The sequence below is a fragment of the Miniopterus natalensis genome, chromosome 12 (genome assembly GCF_054644295.1).
Source record: "Miniopterus natalensis isolate mMinNat1 chromosome 12, mMinNat1.hap1, whole genome shotgun sequence".
NCBI classification, from domain to species: domain Eukaryota; kingdom Metazoa; phylum Chordata; class Mammalia; order Chiroptera; family Miniopteridae; genus Miniopterus; species Miniopterus natalensis.
This window is the reverse complement of record NC_142092.1, coordinates 67,959,861-67,982,848: the sequence shown is the minus strand read 5'-3', so window position 1 is coordinate 67,982,848 and position 22,988 is coordinate 67,959,861. Positions and strand designations below refer to the sequence as shown.

General features: G+C 41.9%; 1 protein-coding gene across 2 annotated transcripts in view; it reads right to left on the bottom strand.

Moving 5' to 3' along the window:
- MVB12B (multivesicular body subunit 12B) overlaps nucleotides 1-22,988 on the bottom strand; it is a 141,754-nt gene that overhangs the window by 104,086 nt on the left and 14,680 nt on the right. For both annotated transcript variants that reach the window (XM_087822914.1, XM_087822915.1), the window contains one exon: nucleotides 2,788-2,895. In XM_087822914.1, the coding sequence (XP_087679040.1) occupies nucleotides 2,788-2,895 (108 nt within the window). The remainder of the gene's footprint in view (nucleotides 1-2,787; nucleotides 2,896-22,988) is intronic.

Genomic DNA, 22,988 nt, shown 5'->3' with positions numbered 1-22,988 from the left:
TACAAAATGAAGGCTGCACTGTCAGAGCTTCCTGCAGTCCAAGTGGGGTCCCTCCGTGCATGGGGCTGCGCTGTGCTGGGTTTAATACAGTGGGTCTGCGACACCATTAATTTTGCGTGTTCCTGTCCCCTCCCCCGCCCGTGCTCCCTTTCATTGCCTCCTCATAAATATGAAGACCGTATTCTCAATCCTTGTTGAGCAAGTGATTCATGCCAAAAGCCCAACATGCACTGACTCAGGGTATTTATATTGCCTCTGGTAGCCAGTATTTGCTAGTATACTGTAATTATTTTTGACAACCTTGCATTTAAGGTAGCCACAGATAACCAACTTAATATTCAAATGTTCATAAATCCTTCTGTTTAATATCCTCCCTACCTAATCTATGTACATTATTATTACAGGTAATGCAGAAAGTACAGGGCATGAAAAGTGCAATTAATCTCGATCCTTCCCCAGGAAGCAATGTCACTCCAAAGCCAGGTTTCTGTATTAATAGCATTATTGGGGGAAAGAAATTTAGGTTTCAAAGGAGTCTCCCAAAACTCCTACATTGGGAGTCTCAAGTCACCTAATTAAGAATCTGTCCAGTCTTGAGATCCCACGTCCCTCCTTCACAGTTGTAAAAAATTATGCTACGCCAAGTCTTGGCTCTGACAGCAGGGCCAGCACAGCCTGGCTGCAACAGACTAAACTATGCCTCATTCCTGTCTGCTCCTGGCCCGACAGTGGGCCCCTGCTACCCCCTGGAAACGGATCCCTTTGGATCTCACTACAGGACCCATTTACCCTTTTTCTGAAACCAAAATGCACCTACTTCCTATACTGCTTCCAAAGAGAGGCAGAGGTTTCTCCCACTGCCTGGTCCTCTCTACCCGCCACCCTGGTCCTCATGGGGGAAGACACACAAAGGAAGTACTCAATGCACATCTCTAATGCTCAACAAATGGTGACTAAATCAATGCATTTACTGTAATAGGTTTACTTATACCAAAATTAACAAGCACAGGTGACTCTTCTGTCATATTTTAGACTTGTCACTGTCCCCACACAAAGGCATCAGGGACTCTTCTGGCCTAGAGTAACAATAACCCACAGCCTTTGGGGGAAACACAACAAAAACAGAAATCAGAAACGATCAAAGAGACCATGGCTGTCCTGGGAGGCCACAGTCTTCAGTCAGGGCGAGTGATGACTGAACAGATATCAGAAATGACTCTGGGAAACCACTGAGCAGAGCAAGGGTGTGAACACGAGCTGTTTAAATTCCCGGGAGCGGCAGTGAATGCGCAGACCTCCACACAAAGGGATAGCCAGCGGAAAGAACGGAGGTGACAAAAGCTAAAAACATAAACAGTTTCAAAAAAGGGTTTTGGTAACTCCCAAGACAAAGGGGCGGGGAGTGCGCTGTGTGAATGTTGGTGCAGGAGGGAAGGTAGGGCCATGGGGGGACGTCTGCGAAGGCAACCTGGTTCTCAGACCTGCCCCTTGGTGGTCCTCAGGCTGCACAATGAGCCCCAGGGACCTGCTCAGACTCATTACAGGCATAGCTGCCGCCTGCCGGCCTGTCTGTGTGAAAAAGATGTCCAGTGTTTCACCAGGACTGACCCACTCCATTAGAAACTCCTGTAATTGGGGGGGGGGGGGGGGGATTAAAGCAATGACTTCTCCGCAAGGCCTGAATATGTTATCATTTTTCTACCAAAGACTTCTCAATAAACACAGGAACGGCAGGTGAAAGAGAGTGACAGCCAGAGAACTGTGTGACTGTCTACATCCAGAAAATGCAGAGGGATAGGCAAGGACCCCAGGCAGGACCATGGGGCTGTGGGGATATGTGATAGGGAGAAAGACCATTCTTTTCCCCAGTCACGCTTCTGAATGAAGATGTTTAAAGTTGTTTTTCTTTTTAAACCATGAACATATGTTACTGTTATAATAAAACTTATAAATTAACAAAAATATTTCAAAAACCTTTGCATTAGAAAGAGATAGTAACATTTAAGCCCCAAATAAAATGAAAATCTTAAAATGAAAATCTACTCCCTATTTGGAGCTAGGAAAGACAGGAGGCCTTGGAGAAGCCCCCAAACTCTCTGATCCCAGGAAAGGAGCTAATACTTCAAGAGACTGTCTGGGATGGAAGAGGTGTATTTTGCAGGGTAACTTGGGCAGGCCCCACACAGAGTACATACTCAGGAAAACTATTTCCCCCCCTTTTTTTAAAACCACCCATTAAAACACTATTGGAAAAGCTTTAGTAGATATCTCCAAAAATTTCCTAATTTATAGGCCGGCCCAAGTATGAAAAATAGCATTCTAAAAGACACCTACATTTGATGGATACCTACCTGCAGAAACAATGAAATGTCCTAGGTCATACAGAGACTGAGGGAGAGAGAGTCATTTTGGAAACAGGGCTATATCTGTGGAAAGGGGGACATGTGGCATCTTTCTAGCTATGCCTCCCTTTGTTGGTCAGCTTTAAACCCAGCTCCACTGTTACTTGGAGGAAAGGTGGGCCAATGAGAGCTGCAAGAGATATTTCCTGGTTTCCTTCTGAGAACACATCTTAATGGAATTCACGGGACACTTGGGTACACGGTTAATAATCCTGTTAATAAATGAAGCACAGCGAGAGCTGTGGATTCCACCCAGTTCTCTGAAACCACAGATAAATTCATATGGCGATGAAAATAAACCACAACAAAAACACGAGGAAATTTCAAACGAGAATGTAAGTGGCTTGAGCTTGCTCAGCAAACAGAAAAGCGCCACTAGACTTACATTTTCTTTGGAAAACGATCTCGTGAAACACAGGTATCTGGTAACCTTGGACTTAAACAAGCCGTCTTTCCAGAGGTCAGCATCCACACCATCTGCCGTCTGTGCCACCTACACCGAGGAGACAGAGAGGGAGTGCAGGTAAGGCAGGGTGGACAGAGGTGTGTGCAGCTTCTCCATACCTGGGCCAATTAACACCAGCCGAACTCTCCTGGCATCTCATTAGTTCATTTCACTAGGCCCTGGGAAGAGATTTTCCAAAAGGGGAAAAAGGGAGAGTGTGAAAAATACAACTTCTAAAAATATTGTCCCCGGGGAAGCCATTGATTAAAGACACCCTGACAAAAATGGTCCTAATGAGAAAAGAGCAACTTTTGTTGTAATGGACCAAGGAGGGACTAGAGAAGTCAGCACATTAAGTTGCTCATTACCACTTACTCGGGGGATGAGAGAGGTGCAGGAAAAAGTCCAGCGGGGAGTGAAATGCCACCTGAGCGGGCACCCCCTGTGGGGAGGCTGGCACAGCCCCTGCTCTAGGATCCCGGGGCCAGCCAGGGTGCTTTGGTCAATGGGGGTCTACAGGGGACGGGGGCAGGTGTCAGGAAAACCCGTTCCTCGGTGTGTCCTCTGGGTACTAGCTCTGCGAGTGGTATTCAAGGTCAGAAACTGTATCATGATAGAAACAAGGAAGACCCAGCTCCTGGTTTATTGTCTCACTAGGAAGCCAGCTTCCTGTGCACACACAGAGGCATTTTCCTCTAAGGAGAGTTCAGAGACGAAGCCAGCCTTGACTTGGGCCTTGCAGGACCTGTGAACTGGGCTGCAGGGGGGGGGGGGAATGGTGTGAAGGTCCACAGCTATGGGGTTTAGTATGACTAGAGGAGGAGGGAAAAGGCTGGGAGGACAGTGTCTTCCAGACTGCTCTCTGAGTGCACTGTCAGGGCCGGGTATGCTCTCTCGCTCGGCAGCCTAACATGACAGAGGATTCATCGACCTCCAAGCACCTTGGCTGGCACCCTGCGGGGGGGACTGGGCAGGCTCAGGGAGCAGCATCCCATTTGGGGTGTACTCGGAGTCTCCCTGCTTGTCCTTGTGAGGTGCAGTCCTTGATCTGACAACCTCCAGCCATGCTGACAAACTGTGAAAGCGGCTCCATTCTTTACACAAAACACTGCCGGGAGTTGGCAGCATCCCTGAGCATGTTCACAGCATGCTGGAGGCCTCCATCGCACGCAGGGGCTAGGGGCGCGCCAGGACATCCTGGAGCTCCCACAGCCACACTCTCTGAGGCCGCCCCAGAAAAGCCCACAGGCCAGCAAGCAAAAGCAAAATGCTTTTTTTCAGTCCCAACAATTGTAAACTAGCAAATGCTACAAAGGAGGAAGAAAGCTCCTTCTGCTAAATACGCACATGTTTGCCTGGAATCTGGAGGAGGAATGGCATGGGGCTAACTGTATGGACCATTCACTGCAACTATGTCACCTCGCAGAAAGAAGGCGGTGGTGCAGAATTAGGCCTCGCCAGCACTTTTTCCCATGATGGTCACACATAAAGTTTCTTGAAAAACATGAGATTTAAGGTGGTGGCCCCAACTCTCCACCACCAAGAATCCCTTCGATTTGTTTGCTCCCTTGGATCCCATGTTTTGAAACATTTTTTTGTTTCCCAAACTCTACTTTTACTGTAGTTCCTCAATTTTAGAATGTAGTCCTTTGGGAATCACCAGTGGATTTGAAAAACATCCCTTTAGGAAATAAAGAAATAGGATCATATCAAGATGTACAGATCTATTCTAAGGTGCATCCCAATTTCAGAACCACTAAAATGTGAAAATAAAAAGCATATAGGAACAAAGAAATAAGGAAACCTACTTGGTTTCTCTATAATAAATGCATTATTTTTAATATGTTAAAAAAATGTCTGCAGAATACTCGGAGTCTGAGGAACCACAGCTGGGAGCTCAGAAGGAAGAAAGCTGTGTCTAACCTTCCATGGGAAGGGAGGGAGCTCAGAGGGCTCTCCTGCATGTCTGGAAATTCCACGGAGGGGAGGTGTGCACCCTACATCAAGGATACTGTTTCTAGAGCTTGAAAATGATGGTTCCCTCTTCTCACCACTGCTAGAACTTTCCTTTTCTGAGTGGGAAGACACCTGGACATGATAAAGAGGCTGGTGCAGGCAGGGTGAGGGCAGTAGGCTAGCCCTTCCTCAGAGTCCCTCTTCTCAGTCCTGATCAGAGTCTGAGAACCATGATAATCAGACAATCACACCAAAGGCCCAGCCTTGCCCTGAGGCCACAACTCATCTGCAAGGAAGTAAAAGTGGGTAATGCCCTCCAACCCCAGCCAAGAGGAGGCAAGGAAGGAGGGGGTGAAGGGAGGGAAGTCCTGAGTGTTCTACCACAGTGACAAAAAAAGTCCTACCCCAAGCAAAAAAACAGAGAATCCCACCAAATTTGGGGTTTAAAAAACCACTGTTAACACTTCTAGAGAGAAATGACAGGGCACATATAATGCTGTACATTACATCCCATGACCTAATTATTTTACAACTGGAAGTTTGTTCCTTTTGACTCTATATAACTTTCAGAATAAGAAAAACAACAATTTTAAAGGCTTCGTTTGATGCAGTGAGAAATAAAGATCTGGCCCGGCCGGGCGTGGCTCAGAGGTTGAGCATCGACCTAGGATCCAGGAGACTGGGGTTTGATTCCCTGTCAGGGCACATGCCCGGGTTGCGGGCTCGATCAATGACTCTCTTATCATTGATGTTTCTATCTCTCTCCCTCCCTCTCCTTTCCTCTCTCTGAAATCAATGAAGATAGAAAGAAAGGAGAAAGAAAAGAAAAAAAAGAAAAGAAAAGGGAAAGGGAAAGGGAAAGGGAAAGGGAAAGGGAAAGGGAAAGGGAAAGGGAAAGGGAAAGGGAAAGGGAAAGGGAAAGGGAAAGGGAAAGGGAAAGGGAAAGGGAAAGGGAAAGGGAAAGGGAAAGGGAAAGGGAAAGGGAAAGGGAAAGGGAAAGAAAAGAAAAGAAAAGAAAAGAAAAGAAAAGAAAAGAAAAGAAAAGAAAAGAAAAGAAAAGAAAAGAAAAGAAAAAAGATCTGCCTGAGAAACACTTTGTACATCAGCTGTCCAACTAAGCCCTGGGACAGGAGCTGTGCAGCCAACCCTCAGAACTGTCAGAGGCTCCTCAACAGCGGAATCAGAGCTCTCTGCCCAAGAGGAGCTCTTGAAAGACACCACAGCTAACCACCAGATTCGTCAACCTGTTCACACCCTGGTGTTTTAAGAGAGCCCGCCCACAATTCAAAGATGTATTTGGCAGACAGAAAGCAATCAAAGGGGCCAGGAAACTCTGCAGACATTCCAAAGGAAATACCTGGCTGGCGCTATGAATGAGAATGAAGTTCAAAGGGCCCTTGATGTGCTGGATCATGCACTGTGGAAACATATACTTGGCCCGGGTCAGACAGTGGCCAACCATGGAGCCACTTCAACCCTTAATCAGAGCAGTGTGGGCACAGCAAGGAGGCAGGGAGCCTAAGTAGCCATCTAGATCCTTAACAGGAGGGGTGCCCAAAATGCTTTCTAAAAACTATAAAGTGAAAAGAGTCTGGTGCCAAGGTGAAGAACTCTGTGTGTTTTTCGGTTCTGATTCCATTTGCATCGTATCCCTTTGTATCCTGAATGGAGAGCTCAAGTCAACCCCAGAGCTTCAGCTAAAAATGTCTAAAACTTGTTAGCAAAAGAAATGAATGCACATCTTTGTTCCTGAGACTGCAGCGTCTCTCTGCCCTGGGCTGTTCCCTCTGCCCCCAACGCGGAGCACAGGGAAAGGCCAGTCCATTCCTGTCTGGGCTCAGTGACACTGCCCCACCCTGGCTGGCTCTCTAGCTCTCCCACCTCTAGCTTATCTCTCCCACACCTGCAGGCAGGCGACTGCCAGCCTCCCTGGCTTTGCTCCAGTTCCCTCTCAAATCTCATCACGAGGAAGGTTCTTATGGCTCCGGGCTGACACCAGCCGGAGGCATGCTCTCTTCTCCTTCCAGGAGCTGCCCTCCCCTTCGGCTTCTCTAATATGGACAAAATCAGGGGACTGTTTTGTAATAGAAATTTTAATTTAAAAAAAATCAGATAGAGACCTAAAAAAAAAAAAAAGTGTGGCTCTCAAATACTTGCAAATGTGTACGAGGAGAGTTGCCAGAGAAAACACAGGATACCCAATTAATTAAAATTTCAGATAAACAATGAATACTTTTCTGAAATTTAAGAAATTTCAGGATTTTCATCCTGTATTTTTATTTGCTAAATCTGGCCTGAACTAAAAGGCTGGTCTAAGGTTTTGTCCAGTGGAAAACTGGTGTAGCGTGTTCCACCCACCACAGAGCCCCACACGAGGGAACGGGAACACAGTAGACTGGACACACTCACCTAGAAAGATCTAAATGACACGGGCATCACTCTGTATAAACAAAGCAGGAGCTCACTGCATGACCTGATATTAAAGGCACCAGTTACGATTTATTTCTCTAAGTCCCTTATATATGCAAACACACAGGCAAAAGAGCAAACTGATGACAGTGGCTACCAGAAATCGGATATGGTCAGAAGGTACTTGAGCTTTCATTGTACTATTTGATTTTTTTTAAATAAGACTTTTTTATTCCTTATTTAATTAAAAATAAATACAATTTTTTGCAAAAAAAAACCAACTCTAGAAGGATACTCTGAACTGTAAAGGATCAGACGAAGGGAAAGGTAGTATTTTCACTCTTCAGTTATGTAATTCTACAGTATGATTTGGATTTTCAGAAATTAGCCTTTATAATTTTAAAATGTCCTGAAGATATTTTAAATTAAAATTTAAAAGGCAGGGTTCCCTGACCCTCTCTACCATAGATCCTAGGATTTCATTATGGAAGACGCATCTGATGAGCAGAGAAGGAAAGGAGAGCTGGTGCTGAGACCAGTTCCTGCAGACGGCCTCTTTGCTGCTCACCATGGCACAGTATTCTGAAGTCCTCTTCTGGCTGGAATCTGGGATAACAGTCTGTGTCTCGTACCACCCAACACCTGCTCTCCTGAGCCAGAAGCAGGGGAATGCAGCAGGTTAAAACATGGCCTTTGGTATGGGAAATATGTGAATTCAAATGCTGGCTTCACCATTCAGTAGCTGTGTGACCTTGGCTGAGTTCCTGCACCTCTCTGAGCCTCAGCCTCTGCTTCCATAAATGGAGACGATAGGTTCTATTTCATACAGTTGTGGTAATATCTAAGAGAGACGATGCAAATAAAGTGTTCTGTCCAGAAGCATGAGCATACACTTGATCCATGGTATATATTGGTGTTCGTGTCGGACTGGGAGCCCTGCTTCCCTCCCAGGCTTGATGGGCAGACTGACCTGCTTTAAAGGGAGACCTCACCCAGCAAGTGCCGTCATCACTAGGGTGCAGTCTACCTCTTCAAGGTGCAGGTCTTTGCTTTTCTTTCAGCAAATATTTACTCAGCACTGGCACCAAGCACTTCAGTGTATACAAACATGAGTAATGCACTGGCCAGGCTCCCCGGCCCCACGCTGCTGGCCCCACTCTGCCCAAGCTCTCCGCACAGACCACCTGGAGTGGGGGTACAGGTTCCTGCTGGAGCCAACCCTCTCAGACCACAACTGGGCTCTGGGCTTCAGGCTGGTTTTAACAAAAGGGCCCTGAAAGAGGCCCAGCAAGACAAGGAGGACAGGAAGAGTTAAAGTGATGGGATTTAAGAGGAGACAAGTTGAACTGGTGAGCTCATGAGTCATGCTCAATGACAGGAACAAGAAAGCAAAGGAGATGAACTGGCACTTATGACTAAGTCACCCTTCCTATTTACTCTCTTACTCAGCTCTCAAACCACACTGCCAGCTGTAATTGCATTTCAATTCATGTTTAACACACACATAACTTAGCTGGATGTTGGCATCCAATATTCCAGACATAGAAAGGAAAACAGAAAGGAGCCAGCTAATTCAAGTCAATATATGTTCTTCACATGCCCGGTGGTGTGTGTATGAGCTCAGGCATCATACTGGGTACTGGAGGGGCTCTATGAAAGACACCGTTCCACCGCCTCTGGGGGCCTTACGATGCAGACAGAGATACACACTAGTTGACAGCTGTAGTTAAAGAGTGGTAAGAGCTGTAATAGAGGAAAGTAAATGCATCATCAAAACACAAAGAGCTAGAACATCATTCCATGGGAGAGGGATGGTGTGCATGCACAGAGGCACCGAGGCTGGAGTGGGAACAGTGCGTCTGAGGAACTATGAGCGTTCCAGGGGACAGGATAAGGGCTAGAAGGTGGGGAAGGCAGATCAAAGTAAGTCTTAGGTCCCAGGGAAGTCCATCCATTTAACGAACGCCTCCTAAGCGCTAACTGCTGCACATTCAGCAGTAAATAAAACAATGAGTTTGCCTTTGAATCTAAAAACAGGGAGCTGGAGATCCACTCTAAGCAGGTGAGTACTCTGATCATTCAAACAGTTCCACTGGCAACACTGTAAGAAAGGCGAGGCTGAACTGGAGTGAGGGAGAAGCCCTGGGGGCAGTCCCATCAGCTGTAACAAAGGAAAGGGGAGACAGAGTTATTGGATATTTGCTTAGTCAACAGATCAATCCCTTCTTAAACTCTCGCCCTCTCATCTGGTCCTCTCCACAAACACAGTGCAATCTGCAATCACACAAACCTTACAAACTCATCAGCCTAAACCATGATCAAAAGGGTGATGAAAAAGCCAAGAAATGGCGTGGGGGTGAGGGGTATAGGTGGGGCTGAGGGTTAGGTTGGAATCGGGAATAATAAAAGAGTTCAACGAGGTTGTTGGACATAAGAAAAATATATATTTTTAAAAATTAGCTTTCCTCTATACAAGCTGAGAAGCTTCCCATCTTTTCTCAAAGCTTTAAGATAGTTTGCAGAATGTGGGAATTACTGGTTGGTTCCTTGATGATTTTAGGGAATGCTACCTTAAAACAATTTGGGCCTACTGCTTTGTTAAAAATAATTCTCTAATGACTTTTCCAATTTCTTCCTTTGATACAAGTTTGTTATTGGATTTCTTCCTCTTAAATAGCAGTAGCAATGATCTAACTCATCAAGATTTTCAATTTTACTCACATAAGGCTACACATAGGAGCTATTCATCATAGTCTCTTATAATTTTCAAATATCCTTATACTCTTACTTCCCTTTTCTCAATCTAAATTCTGCTTATAATTATTTCCTTTTACTATCATATTTGCCAAAAAGTTTATCTATTATGCTTTTTATGAAGAATCACTTCTCAATAAACAACTCTCCCTCCTTTTCTCTTACTTATGGTATCTTATTCTATCTTTATTATTTCCTTCCATGTGTTTTTCTAGCTACTTGAGCTGTGGGACAATATTAATTGGTCTAATATATATGTAACCAGAGCCTCAGAAAAAAAAAGGAGAGGTGAAGGAGAACTGTTTTAATAATGCCCAGAAATTTTCCAATTGCAACAACAGCAGAAAATCCATTCTTTTCAGGTATACATGGAACATTTACCAAGACAGATCATAGTCCAGGCTGGGATCAATAAACAGCCCACAGACCAAGTTCAGCCCGTAGCCTCTTTGTGTACAGCCTATAAATTACAAATGGTTTTTATATTTTTAAGGTTTTTTTTAAAAAATCAATACGCAATAGAGACCACATGTGGCTCACAACGCTTAAAATAGTTACTATCTGGACCTTTACAGAAAAAGTTTGCTGACTCCTGTTCTAGGCTACAAAACTGAGTTTGTTCTCTGCGACATGGAATTACATAAGTTATCAATAACAGAAGTATATTTAGAAAATCCCCAAATTCATGGGAAGCAACACACATCTAAATAGCTCATGGGTCAAAGAAGAAATCAAAAGGGAAATTAAATAGTATTGTGAATGGAATTAAATTTAAATACAAAATAATAATGCAGCTAATGCTGAGTTTAAAGGAAATTCATAGCATTAAAATACATTAGCAATAAAAAGAAATCCCAAATCAATGACCAAAACTTCCACCTTAAAAAACTAGAACATTAAACCCAAAGTAAGGAGAAGAAAATAACAGAGAGAAAGCAATAAAACAGAATACATAAAAATAATAAAGAAAATAAATAAAACCAAATGATTGTTCTTTGACAAGATCAATAAAATTGATAAAAGTCTAGGCAGCCTGAGGAGGCAAAAAGAGAGATGACACCAATAATCATTATTAGGAATGAATAAGAGGATATCCTACAGCTTCTAGAGATATTAAAAAGATAAAAAAATATTATGAGCCTGGCCGGTGTGGCTCAGAGGATGAACATCAACCTATAATCCAGGAGACTGCGGTTCGATCCCGGTCAGGGCACATGCCCAGGTTGTGGGCTCGATCCCCAGTAGGGGGAATGCAGGAGGCAGCTGATCAATGACTCTCTCATCATTGATGTTTCTATCTCTCTTTCCCTCTCCCTTCCATACTCTGAAATAAAAGAAAACATATTTTTAAAAAAAATTTTTTAAAAAGAAAAAAAATATTTTGAACAACTTTATGCCCAGGCATTGGAAAACTTAAATGGAAAAATTCCTTGACAGACACAAATTACCAAAGCTCATTCAAGAACCGATAACTTGAATATCACTATACCTATTTAAAAATTTGAACTATGTTTAAAACTTACCCAGGTCTAGGCCCAGCTAGTTTCCTTAGTGAATTCTACAAACATTTAAAGAAAAAATACCAACTCTGCATTAAATATTCCAGAAAACAAATGAGGAAGAAACACTTCCCAACTCATTATATGAGAACAACATTACCCTAATACCAAAACCAGACAAAGGCATTATAAAAAAACAAAACCACGGATCAACATTTCTCATGAACATATCATAAAATGTCTTAGCAAAATCTTAGCAAATTGAATCTAACAATACATTAATTAAAAGAACAATGTATTATGTCTATGTGGGGTTTATCCCAGAAATACAAGTTTAGTTAAACATCAAAAATTAACCAGTATATTTCATCATATTAAAAAAGGAAAAGTGATATGATTATCTCAATAAATACAGATAAAGCATTTGACAAAATTCAATATTCATGTATGATCAAAACACTGTGGAATGGTACTTCCTAAGCTTATTAAGTAATATCTACCAAAAAAAAAAAAAAAAAAACTACGGCTAACATTACATTTAAGTGGTGAAACACAAATGGTTTTCCCCTATGATCTGGAACAAAGCAGGGATGTCTGCCTTCACCACCTCAGCTCAACAGTGTAAAGGATGTCCTAGTTAGTCAGTGCCACAGGGCAAGAAAAAGAAATAAAAGGGCATACAGACTGGGCAGGAAAAAATAAAACTGAATACCATTTACAATAGCATAAAATACATGAAATGCTTAAGGATAAATTTAACAAAATATTTGCATGACTTATACACTGAAAACTAAAAATACTTGTGAGAGCAACTGAAGAGGACCTAAATAAATGAAGAGCTATACCATGTTATTTTCAAATAATTTAAGACTTAGAGGTAAGTTACAAAAAATAACAAAGAATACCCTTTACCCAGATTCCCTAAAATGTTAACATTTTACCACATTTGCTTTTTCTACCTCCCTTTCTCTCTATATGGAACATATATCTCCATACATTAATTTATATGCTCTATTCTTCACAGTGTATCATATCAAGAGGCACATGATATCCATCTGTCTCACTGGTGATGTTAACCAGTAACTTGCTTAACGTGGTATCTGTTTGGTTCCCCACTTTTATCCTTTGCAACTAAGTATTTTATGAGAGATACTTTGAGACTATGTAAATATACTACTTCTCATAAAACTTTCACCTGGTAGTTGTAACCAGGTGGTTTTTTAAGATCAAAAAGAAATTGACAGATGTGATTACATAAAAACTAAAAACTTTGGTAAGATGAGCAATAATCAACAAACTTTGATACTTTCAACAAAGTTGAAAGACAATGACAGACTGAGAGAAAAATACTCGTAACATATATAATAGTAAAAAATAAACAGTGTATCAAGGAATCCTACCAGTCAACAAGAAAAAGCCAACCAAATGAGTCAACTTTAAAAACAGGAAATTAACAGAAAAAAATCAAATGTACAATAAAACATGAAAAGATGCTCAACCTCATTACTAGTAACAGGACTGCAAATTCACACAATGTGCTCCTAGTCTGGAAACATTAAAGTAAAAAGGCTGATAATAAGGAGTTGACGGTAAGCATGAGGGTTAATAGAAACCTTTGTACACCATTTCCTGGGAGTATATATAAACTGGTAAAGCATTTTTGAAAAGCTATTGGTGGTAACTACTAAAATTTAAAATGTGCACATCCTTTCACTCATCAGCACACACCCAGAGATGTATGTACAGGGATACTTATCACAGCATTGCTTTTCAAAGACCAAAGAAAAATGTTTAAATTCCATAAGCAGGGCAGTGGCTAAGAAGTGACAGTAGAAAAATAGCCATTAAAAAGAATGATGCTCATATGGAAAGATTTCCTACATATATTGTTAAGGAAAAGAAGAGAGAAGGAATATTATGTAGAGCACATGTATTAATAATAATGATAATAATAGCTACATGGCTCAAGGTAATGAAAGTTACTGTTTTAAGCACTTTGTGAACATTAGCTCATTTAATCCCCACCACAATTCTATGAGGAAAGTTCTGTGACTAATCCCCACTTTAGAGACACTAAGAGGTAAAATACCTTGACGAAGGTCATACAGCTCGTAAGTGGCAGAACCAAGATCTGAACCAAGGAAAGAGGGTTCCAGAATCTATGCTTTTGATCACTAAACTATGTAGCCTTTCCCTTCCTCTCTCCCTCCCCCTCTATAGAAAAAGGATTGGAAAGATACAGACCAAACTGTTAACAATAGTTACCTGTTACTAAAACAAAACATTACTTCACAAATAATCAACTAACTAATAGAACTGATTGCTAGATCCCCTGGATGTCTGATCACTTCAAGAACCAGAACAGATTCTTCCTTCCAGTCTCATCTCCCTTACTTGGAGGTATCTCACAGACTTTGTTGCCTTCAGTGATCTCGATCTACCAATAATAGAGCTCACCCCCCATAATTCTCAACTCCAGCCACATCTCCTCTTCCCCATATGCACCATCCCTCATGCAAACAGTCTCTTAGTACTATAAATGCGGACCACAAAAATTGAGAAAGGTGGCCTAAGGAATTTTGAGTCTTACAGACATTAAGGAGTAACTGGCAAGTATTTTACAAGTACGCAGTAGCACATTTCTTGCCTATATATGTAAGGCTGAAACATAAATGTTTAGGGAAGATATCTTACAGGCTTAGAAATAAACAGATTCTCTGGTTAACCCTGAATTAACATAAAATTAAAGCAAGCCAGGGCTTCCACTCCCAGGAATATGGAACAAGACATACTTTTTCCTAGTCCTTCCACTAAACACAACTAAAAGTCCTGGACATTCTATGAAAGAAACATAAGTGGACTCTGAAAGGTGAGAGAAGACAGTAGGCAGCCAGGGACCTCAGGACCCAAGAAGCAACAATGTGGTGAGTTCGGTGGTTTCTTTTTGCCCCACAGATCCCAAACCTGAAGTTAAAAAAGCCAGCCACCCAGAAACAGCAATAGGCCCAGACCGAAAAAGCCCTAACAAAAGCCTGCTTTCTCTAGACAATAACAGATCATTTTGCCAATAACAAATCTACTCTAGACAAACACCATATAAAACACTGTGTCCCCACCCCCACCCATGCCAGTAAAGCCAGAATAGGGGGACTAGACAGTCAGTCTCACAGGGCTGCAACAAGGCATCCCAACATCTCTGACAAGATGGAAGGCCAACCAGAGAGCCAGGACCTTCATCCCTACCAGGCAGCAATGAGGTTTCCCTCCCTCTGCCCTTTCCTCTCCCCAGTGGAATGATGCTGGAGAAACCTTGTAGAAAGTCAGGACTTTCACCATCCTATCAAACAAGGCCACTTCCCCAACCCTGTGATGTCATTGGGGACCACAAGGGGAGCTGTAATGACGCACTCCCACCAGGGAGGTGTAAATAGAGGCCAGTAGGGAGTTAGAACCCCCTTCAGCATCCAGTGGTAACAAGGAGCCCTGTTCTCCTTGGGTGTCAATAGAAGCCAAGTGGGGAAACTGAAATTCCACTCTACCTGGCAGTAAAGAGACAGTGTGTTCCCCTTTTCCTGCCAGAGCAGTGTCAGAAGCAGCAGCTAAAATAAAAGGTTTAAATAAGATTCAGAGTCCCATGATACACACCCAAAATTTCCAGGTTTCAATCAAAACCCACTCATCAAAGAAAAGCACCAAGAAACAGAAATATCTCAAACTGAACTTAAGAGGACAATCTACAGAGCCAAAATCAATATGACAGAGATGTTAGAATTATCTAGGGGGAAAACTTTAAAGCAGTCATCATGAAAATGCTTCACTGAGCAATTATGAACATGCCTGAAACAAATGAAAAGTAGAAAGTCTCAGCAAAGAAACAAAGTCTCAGTAAATAAATAGAAAATATAAAGAAGAACCAAATTGAAACTTTAGAACTGAAAAACATAATAACTGAAATAAACTTAATGGATGGACTTGGCAGCAGAATGGAAGAGAGAGAAGAAAGAATCAGTGAACTGGGAGATAGAATAGAAATGACCTAATGCGAACAACAGAGAGAAAATAGACTGAACAAAAAATGAACAGAGCCTCAGGGAATTGAGGACTATAACAAAAGATCTAGCACTCCTTTCATCAGAGTTCCAGGAGAGCAGGAACAGGGTGAAGCTGAAAAAGTACCTGAAGAAATAATGGCTAAAAACTTCCTAAATTTAACAACAGGTGTAAATCTACAGAGTCAAGAAGGTAAGCAAACTCTAAACATGATAAATCCAAATAAATCCACCCCAGGACACATCATAATCAAACTCCTGAAAAATCAAGACAAAGAAAAATGTTTGAAGAATTGAGAATGGAACAACACTTTACTTATAGGGGAACAACAATTCGAATGATGGCAGATTTCTCATTAGAAATCACAGTGGCCAGAAGGAAATAACACATCATTTTTCAAGTGCTAAAAGAACTGTCAACCCAGAATCCTATATTCAGTGAAATATCCTTCAGAAATGAACAGGAAATAAAGACATTCTCAGATAAAGGAAAACTAAGAGAATTTTTTGCCAGCAGACATACTCTACTGCTAAAGAAGTTCTCTAACCAGAAAAGAAATGATTTTTTTAAAAAGGAACTTTGAAACCTAAGGAAGGAAATAAAAAACATGGTATATAAAAATATAGGTAAATAGATTTCTCCTTTTGAATTTTCTAAATTATGTTTGATGGTAGAAGCAAAAGTTATAACACTATCTGGTATGGAAATATTTAAGACATACTATAAATGAGGAAGGGTAAAGAGACATAAAAGAGAGTAAGGATTCTGTACTTGACTGTAAAATGAAGTTACCAGATACATACACACACACACACACACACACAATGTACTACTTAAAGCAACCACTAAAAATGCTATACAGCAAAGTATACTCAAAAACACTTCTATAAGCCAAATTGAAATTCTAACAAATGTTCAAGTAACCCACAGGAAGACCAGAAAAATAATACAGAAACAAACAATAAAAAAAAACAACCACCATAGAATAAACAGAAAATAAAAAATAAAATGGCAGGTTTAAGTTCCAAAGTGTCAATAATTACATTAAACATAAATGATCTAAGTACACCAATTAAAAGACAGAGATTTGCAGAGTAGGCTTAAAAACATGATCTAATTATATGCTGTCTACAAGAAACTTGTTTCCAATATAATGGTATAAGCAGGTTGGAAGTAAAAGTATGGAAAAAGATATATCATGAAAACATTAATTAAAAGAAAGCAGAAGTAACTATACTGATATCAGCTAAAACAGACTTTGGAGCTAAGTTAATTACAAGGCAGAAAGGTACATTATATAATGATAAAATGGTCAATACACCAAAAAGACATAGCAATCCTAAATGTGTATGCATCAGACAACGGTGCTGAAAAACATGTGAAGGAAAAACTGATAAAATGAAAGGAAGAAAGGATAATTCCAAAATTACAGTTGGAAACTTCACCGCTCTCTCTAAAACTGATAGAATAACTAGAAAGAAAATCAGCAAGGATACAGAAGAACACAACACTATCAACCAAGAGGACTTAATTTATATATTTAAAATTCCACTCAATAACAGCAGAGTACAGTCTTTTCAAATGAACATGGAACATACGCTAAAACAGACCACTTCATGGACTATAAAACAAACCTCAATAAATTTTTAAAAATTGAAATCATACAGAGTGTGTTCTCCAATCACAATGGAATCAAACTAGAAAACAATAACAGAAAGATTACTGGAAAATCTCTAAGTGCTTAGAAACTAAACAACACAATTCTAAATAACCCATGGGAAATTTATAGCACTAAATGTATACATTAGAAATGAGAAAAAGTCTCAAATCAATAATCTAAGCTCCTACCTCAAGAACCTAGAAAAAGAGCAAAATAAACCCAAAACAAGCAGAAGGAAGTAAATAATAAAGATAAAAGCAGAAATCAATGAAATTGAAAACAGAAAAAAATCAATGAAACAAAGAGCTAGTTGTTTTGAAAAGGTTAATAAAATTGACAAACTTCTAGGAAGACTGACAAAGAAAAATGAGAGAAGACGCAAATTATCAATATCACAATCAGAGAATATTACAGACTCTGTAGACATCAAAATAATAACAAGAAAATGCTACAAATAATTCTACACATAAATCTGGAACTTTAGCTCAACCCTTTCCTTGATTTCCAGCGAGATAAGGACTGGTGTTTAAACCAATCACCAATGCCAACAATTTAATCAACAACGCTTATATAATGAAGCCTCCTAAGAACCCCAAAAGGATGGAGTTCAGAGAGCTTCCAGGGTGTGAACATGTGGAGATTTGGGGACAGTGGTCACTGGGGGAGAGAACATGGAAGCTCTGTGTTCTTTCCACATACCTTGCCCTATACATCTCTTCCATCTGGCTGTTCCTGAGTTATATCCTTTTATAATAAACTGATGATCTAATAAGTAAAAGGTTTCTTTGAGTTCTATGGGCCACGCAAGTTAATCAAACCCGAGAAGGGGGTCGTTGAACTTCTGATCTATAGCTGGTCAGTCAGAAATATAGGGGACAACTTGGACTTGCAATTGGCATCTGTAGTGAGGCAGTAGTTTTATGGGACAGAACCCTTAATCTGTGGAATCTGATGCTGTCTCCAGGTAGATAGTGTCAGAATTGACACTGTCTATAATACACCTACAGCTTGTTGTTGGTGTGGGAGCCACCTCCATGTTGGAATTGGGTGTAGAACCCCTTTTAAATATTAATTACCATCTAAATTCCAGCAACAATTTTTTATAGATATAGACAAGATTATTCTAAAATTTATATGGAAAGACAAGGAAACCTGAATAACTATAACAATTTTTAAAAAGAAGAATAAAGTGGGAGATATCATTCTACCCAATTTCAAGACTTAATGTGTAGCTCCAGTAATCAGTACTGTGTGGTACTGACAGAGGGCTAGACTCATAGAATGGAGCTTAATAGAGAGTCACCCAAATATGCCCAACCGATTTTTTATAATGGTTGAAAAGCAATACAGAAGGAAAGACTGCCTTTTTAACAAATGGTACTGAGCAGTTGTTTGTCCATAGGGGGGAAAAACACTTTGACCCAAGTTCACATCTTATATAAAACTAAATCAAAATGTACCAGACTTAAATGTTAAATGTAAAACTATAAAACTTGTGGGGGAAAAACAGGAGAAAATCTTCAGGATCTAGGGCTAGGCTAAGAGTTCTTAGATTTGACACCAAAATCATGATTGATAAATGGAAATACTGACAAGTTGGACTTCATGAAAATTTTAAACTTTTGCTTATAAAAGACCCTGTTAAGATAAAAAGACAAGTACAGACTAGAAGAAAATATTTGCAAATCATATAATCAACAAAAGACTCATACCTAAATATACAAAGAGCTCTTAAAAATCAACAGTAAAAAACCAAGCAATTCAATTAGAAAATAAGACATGAAGTGACATTTTACTGAAAATAGAGAAATGCAAACAAGCACATGAAAATATGTTCATTAGCCACTCGAGTAATACAAATTAAAACCAAGTGAGTTATCACTACATACCTATCAGAATGACTAAAACAAAAAATACTGACAATAACAAATGCTGGAGAGGATGTGGAGAAACTGGATCATTCATACATTACTGGTGGAAATGTAAAATGTTACAGCCACGGAGCAAAGTAGTTGGGCATTTCATTAAGAAAACTAAATATGCAGCTACCACCATATGACCAGCAATTGTACTCCTGGACATTTATCCCAGAGGAATGAAAACTCAGGTTAACACAAAAACCTGTTCACGAGTATTTATAGCAGCTTTATTCACGATAGCTCCAAAGGAAACAGCCAAGATGTCCTTCATCGGGCGAGTGGTTAAACAAATCATGGTACAGGCTTATCAATGAACACTGTTGAGCAATAAAAAGGAACAAACTATTAATGCATGCAAGAAATTTGCCAGATGAGTCTCCAGAAAATTATGCTGAGTTTTGAAGGGGAAAAAAAAAGCCAATCCCCAAAGGTTACATGCTGTATCATTCCATTTCTATAACATTTCTAAAATGACAAAATTATAGAAATGGAGAATAAATTAGTAGTTGTCAATGGTTAAAAAGGAGGTTAGCTAATTCCCAGAGGCTATAAACCACCTACCTATGAGCACCTTTGAGTATAAGCCAACCAATCCCAAGTCCCTATCTCCATCCGCCTCCTTTTATCAAGCTCCGTTAGTCGGGAACACCCTCCCCCTGTCGACATCACCCCAGAGCCAGGGATCTGACAACTAGCAACCACCTCTAATGCCCAGAGCGCACTGAAATCATTTAAACTGGACAGTCCTAAGTCTGCTCAGCCTGCCTTGCCCTGCCTTTCCTGCAGAAACCACAATGAAAGCTCTTGCCCACGCTTTCCCCTCGTTCCCTCTGCCTCACAACCGACCCTGGAGCTTCCCCGCATGGCCCTGCATGGAGTGGTGTGCCCCTCCTCTTGGGATCCTTGAGAACAAACTCCCTTTTCCATGGCAGTTGTCTCCTGGTCGGTCTGTTGGCCTTACCATACCTGAATAAAAATCAAATCCCCAGTACATGTGAAAACAGAAATGGTCTACAGAACATGTGACCGTATGTGTGTCAATATCTGGGCTGTGATATTGTACTATAGTTTGCAAGCTGTTACATTGGGGGAAAATGGGTAAAAGGGGAAAAAAGATCTCTCTATACTACTACTTAAAACTCCATGTGAATTCTACAATGATTTCAAAATAGAAAGTTTAAATGAAAAAAATGAAAGGAAAATTAAAGCTGGTCCCTCATCTTTTCCATTAACCTAACTAACTGAGGTTTCATTATTAGGAGCTTTTCTAAATAATGAATAGGAAGTTTCAGTGAAAGGGAGGAAGTACCAGTACCCCGTGCTCTCTGCTGCCCAGGTGAACCAACCCTGGAGGAAGTCATTATTGTGGTCTTTGGGCGAAAACCAGAATTCCTAGTTGTCAGGGGAGAAAAGCCTAGAAGGAGGCAGTTTAAGCCACTATTTCTAACGGACCCATCCTAATAGCAGCCAATGTTTGCTTCTTGTCTGCCTGCTGGATGCCAGGCCCTGTGCTAAGCATGGGTTGTCCACTGGCGTCCTCCTTGGGGCTCCACTCCCTGAGGCCAGAGCTCTGCAGGGCAGACAGAATGAGCAGGGACAGAACAATGCAAGAGTTACACAGAGGCCCAAGGGCAGGTCGTAAAACCGTTTTCCGTGTTTCCAGTAAACTCAGTTTAATGTGTTTTCTCACAAAAATAATGGGAGAAACACCTGGTACCTTTTATCAACACAAACTCTGTTTCTGAAAATAAACCAACGAATGAGGCGGGACTTAGTCTGTGGTTATTTGAGTTGGGAACAGGCCTGGACAGCAGAGCCATGGGGGGAAGGACCCGAGGCAGCAGGAAGAGCTGCTACCCTTGCTTCTGCTTTTGCTTCACAGAGCAGAGCTTCAGCAGGGGCAGCTCCTGCAGGCTTTGGGCTGTCCCCATCCTCTGGCCACGAGGAAGAAGGGTGGTCTTCCGGCCCTGCTTGCCCCCCCACTTCCCCAACTTCAGCTTTCTAGAGATCCGAGTGACAGCTGTGATCCGATAGGACATATGATTATGTCCCCATTTTCCACCTGCTATCTACCCTGTTTTTAAAAAGATATCTTCACATGCTTTTCACGTGACCTTTAAAGTATCTTGAGCACCATATAAAAATACCCGATTGCTTGAATCTGCATCAGCATTTAAAAGTTTTTTTTTTCTTTTTCTATTTTGGTGAGTAAAATGTAGGACCTCACTTGCAGGTTTAGAATTTTAAAAATACCCCTCTCTATGTCCCCTAGACACAACCCACTGGCCAGAGGGGAGCCGATCTCTCCTAGCACCCACAAAGCCTTCATATTTGACCGTTCAAGCATTTGAAACTTTCAATTATTTAGAAAATCCCAAATACATTCAGGCATAAATAAATTATACAGGAAGTGTTTTGCTGTCTAATTAGTTTCAGAAATAAACAGGAATGTTGAGAGAAAGGGAGATGGAAGGAGTGAGCGAAGGAAGGAAGGGAGGGAGGGAGGGAGGGAGGGAGGGAGGGAGGGAGGGAGGGAGGGAGGGAGGGAGGGAGGGAGGGAGGGAGGGAGGGAGGGAGGTGGAGATTTCAGATGCCTGGTCCATGTGCTGCCCAGGGAGGCCCATTCACAGGTCAGATGTCAGAGTCCAGGGCCAACACCCGGCTTCCTGGCTTCCCAGCACACAGCGATGGGAAGGAGAGGAGCTAGACAAACAGGACTCACTGGCTTCTCTCTGCAGGCTCTGGATGCTCAGTCCTCTGCCCTCAGGGGCTCTGCTCCATCAGATAGCCACTGTCTCCTACACCGTCAACCCCCACAGCCCCTGCTGGTTCCTTCCCATTGGCTACTAACTGTGCTCAACACTTTCCACCCTTAAACAAAGAAAAAAAGACCGTGATCCCGTTATCCTCTAGGTACCACTCCCTCTCTCCTCCCTTTTTTAAAGGCGGCCTCCCACTCCCATCATCACCTCCCACTTCTATGGACTCTCCAAGTTCACTCCAATCTTGCTTCCCAGCCTGTCACCATGCTCACGACCACCTCCACCTTTCAGTCTCATTTTACTCACCCTTTAGGCAACTTTGAACTATCCACATATGACAAAACAGCATGTACTGCCCTCAGGAAACACCAGGCATCTAAGACAGAGTCATTCACCAGGTACTGTGGTGTTGCAAGGACACAAGAGACCCTCTCGCCCTCTGTTGGTAGGGACTATCATCACCAGCCACCCCAAGACCGGAGAGGTGGCTGTGGAACAGAAAGAGGGGCCATTTCAGAGAAGAATGCAGGAATCATGACAATAAATGGAGACATTTAGCAGATAATCATCAGCCCCTAGCCTAAGCAGCAGTTCCCCCTGACCCGGAGAGAAGTTATACAATCAAATGTTTATACACAAACATTTGGCATCTTCTGCATTAAGCAGCAACAGGGCCCATATGCATCTGAAAGCAGCTGTGCTGCCCAGGTCAGTGGTCCACCTGGTGCCTAAGTCTGGTGCTTAGTGTCACTGTGCACAGCAGACCTGACAGGGAGTGGTGTTGCCACAATCTGCAGCAGGGCTTCTCAGCCTGGGGGCCCTGTCTAAGCCGCGCTGTGGCCCAGCTACTATCAATCACCTCACATTTCAGTTTGGATGTTGACTTCACACAAAACTCCAGATGAAAGGAATGAGGAGTTCGTCTTCTCCCCTCCTCATTGCCCTTCACTCAGGGTCAGACCTCTGGAGAAGCAGGTGCTTATCCAGAAGAGTCCAGTGGTCAGCACAGCAAGATGACTCCAGCTCGTTCCCTGAAAGGCTTTCAGAGAGAGTTGGGCCATACTCCGACCCAGCGCAGAGGCTGTGCAATTGCCAGGCCGCCCCCGGGAGCCCCCTGCCCTGCTCACCTTTC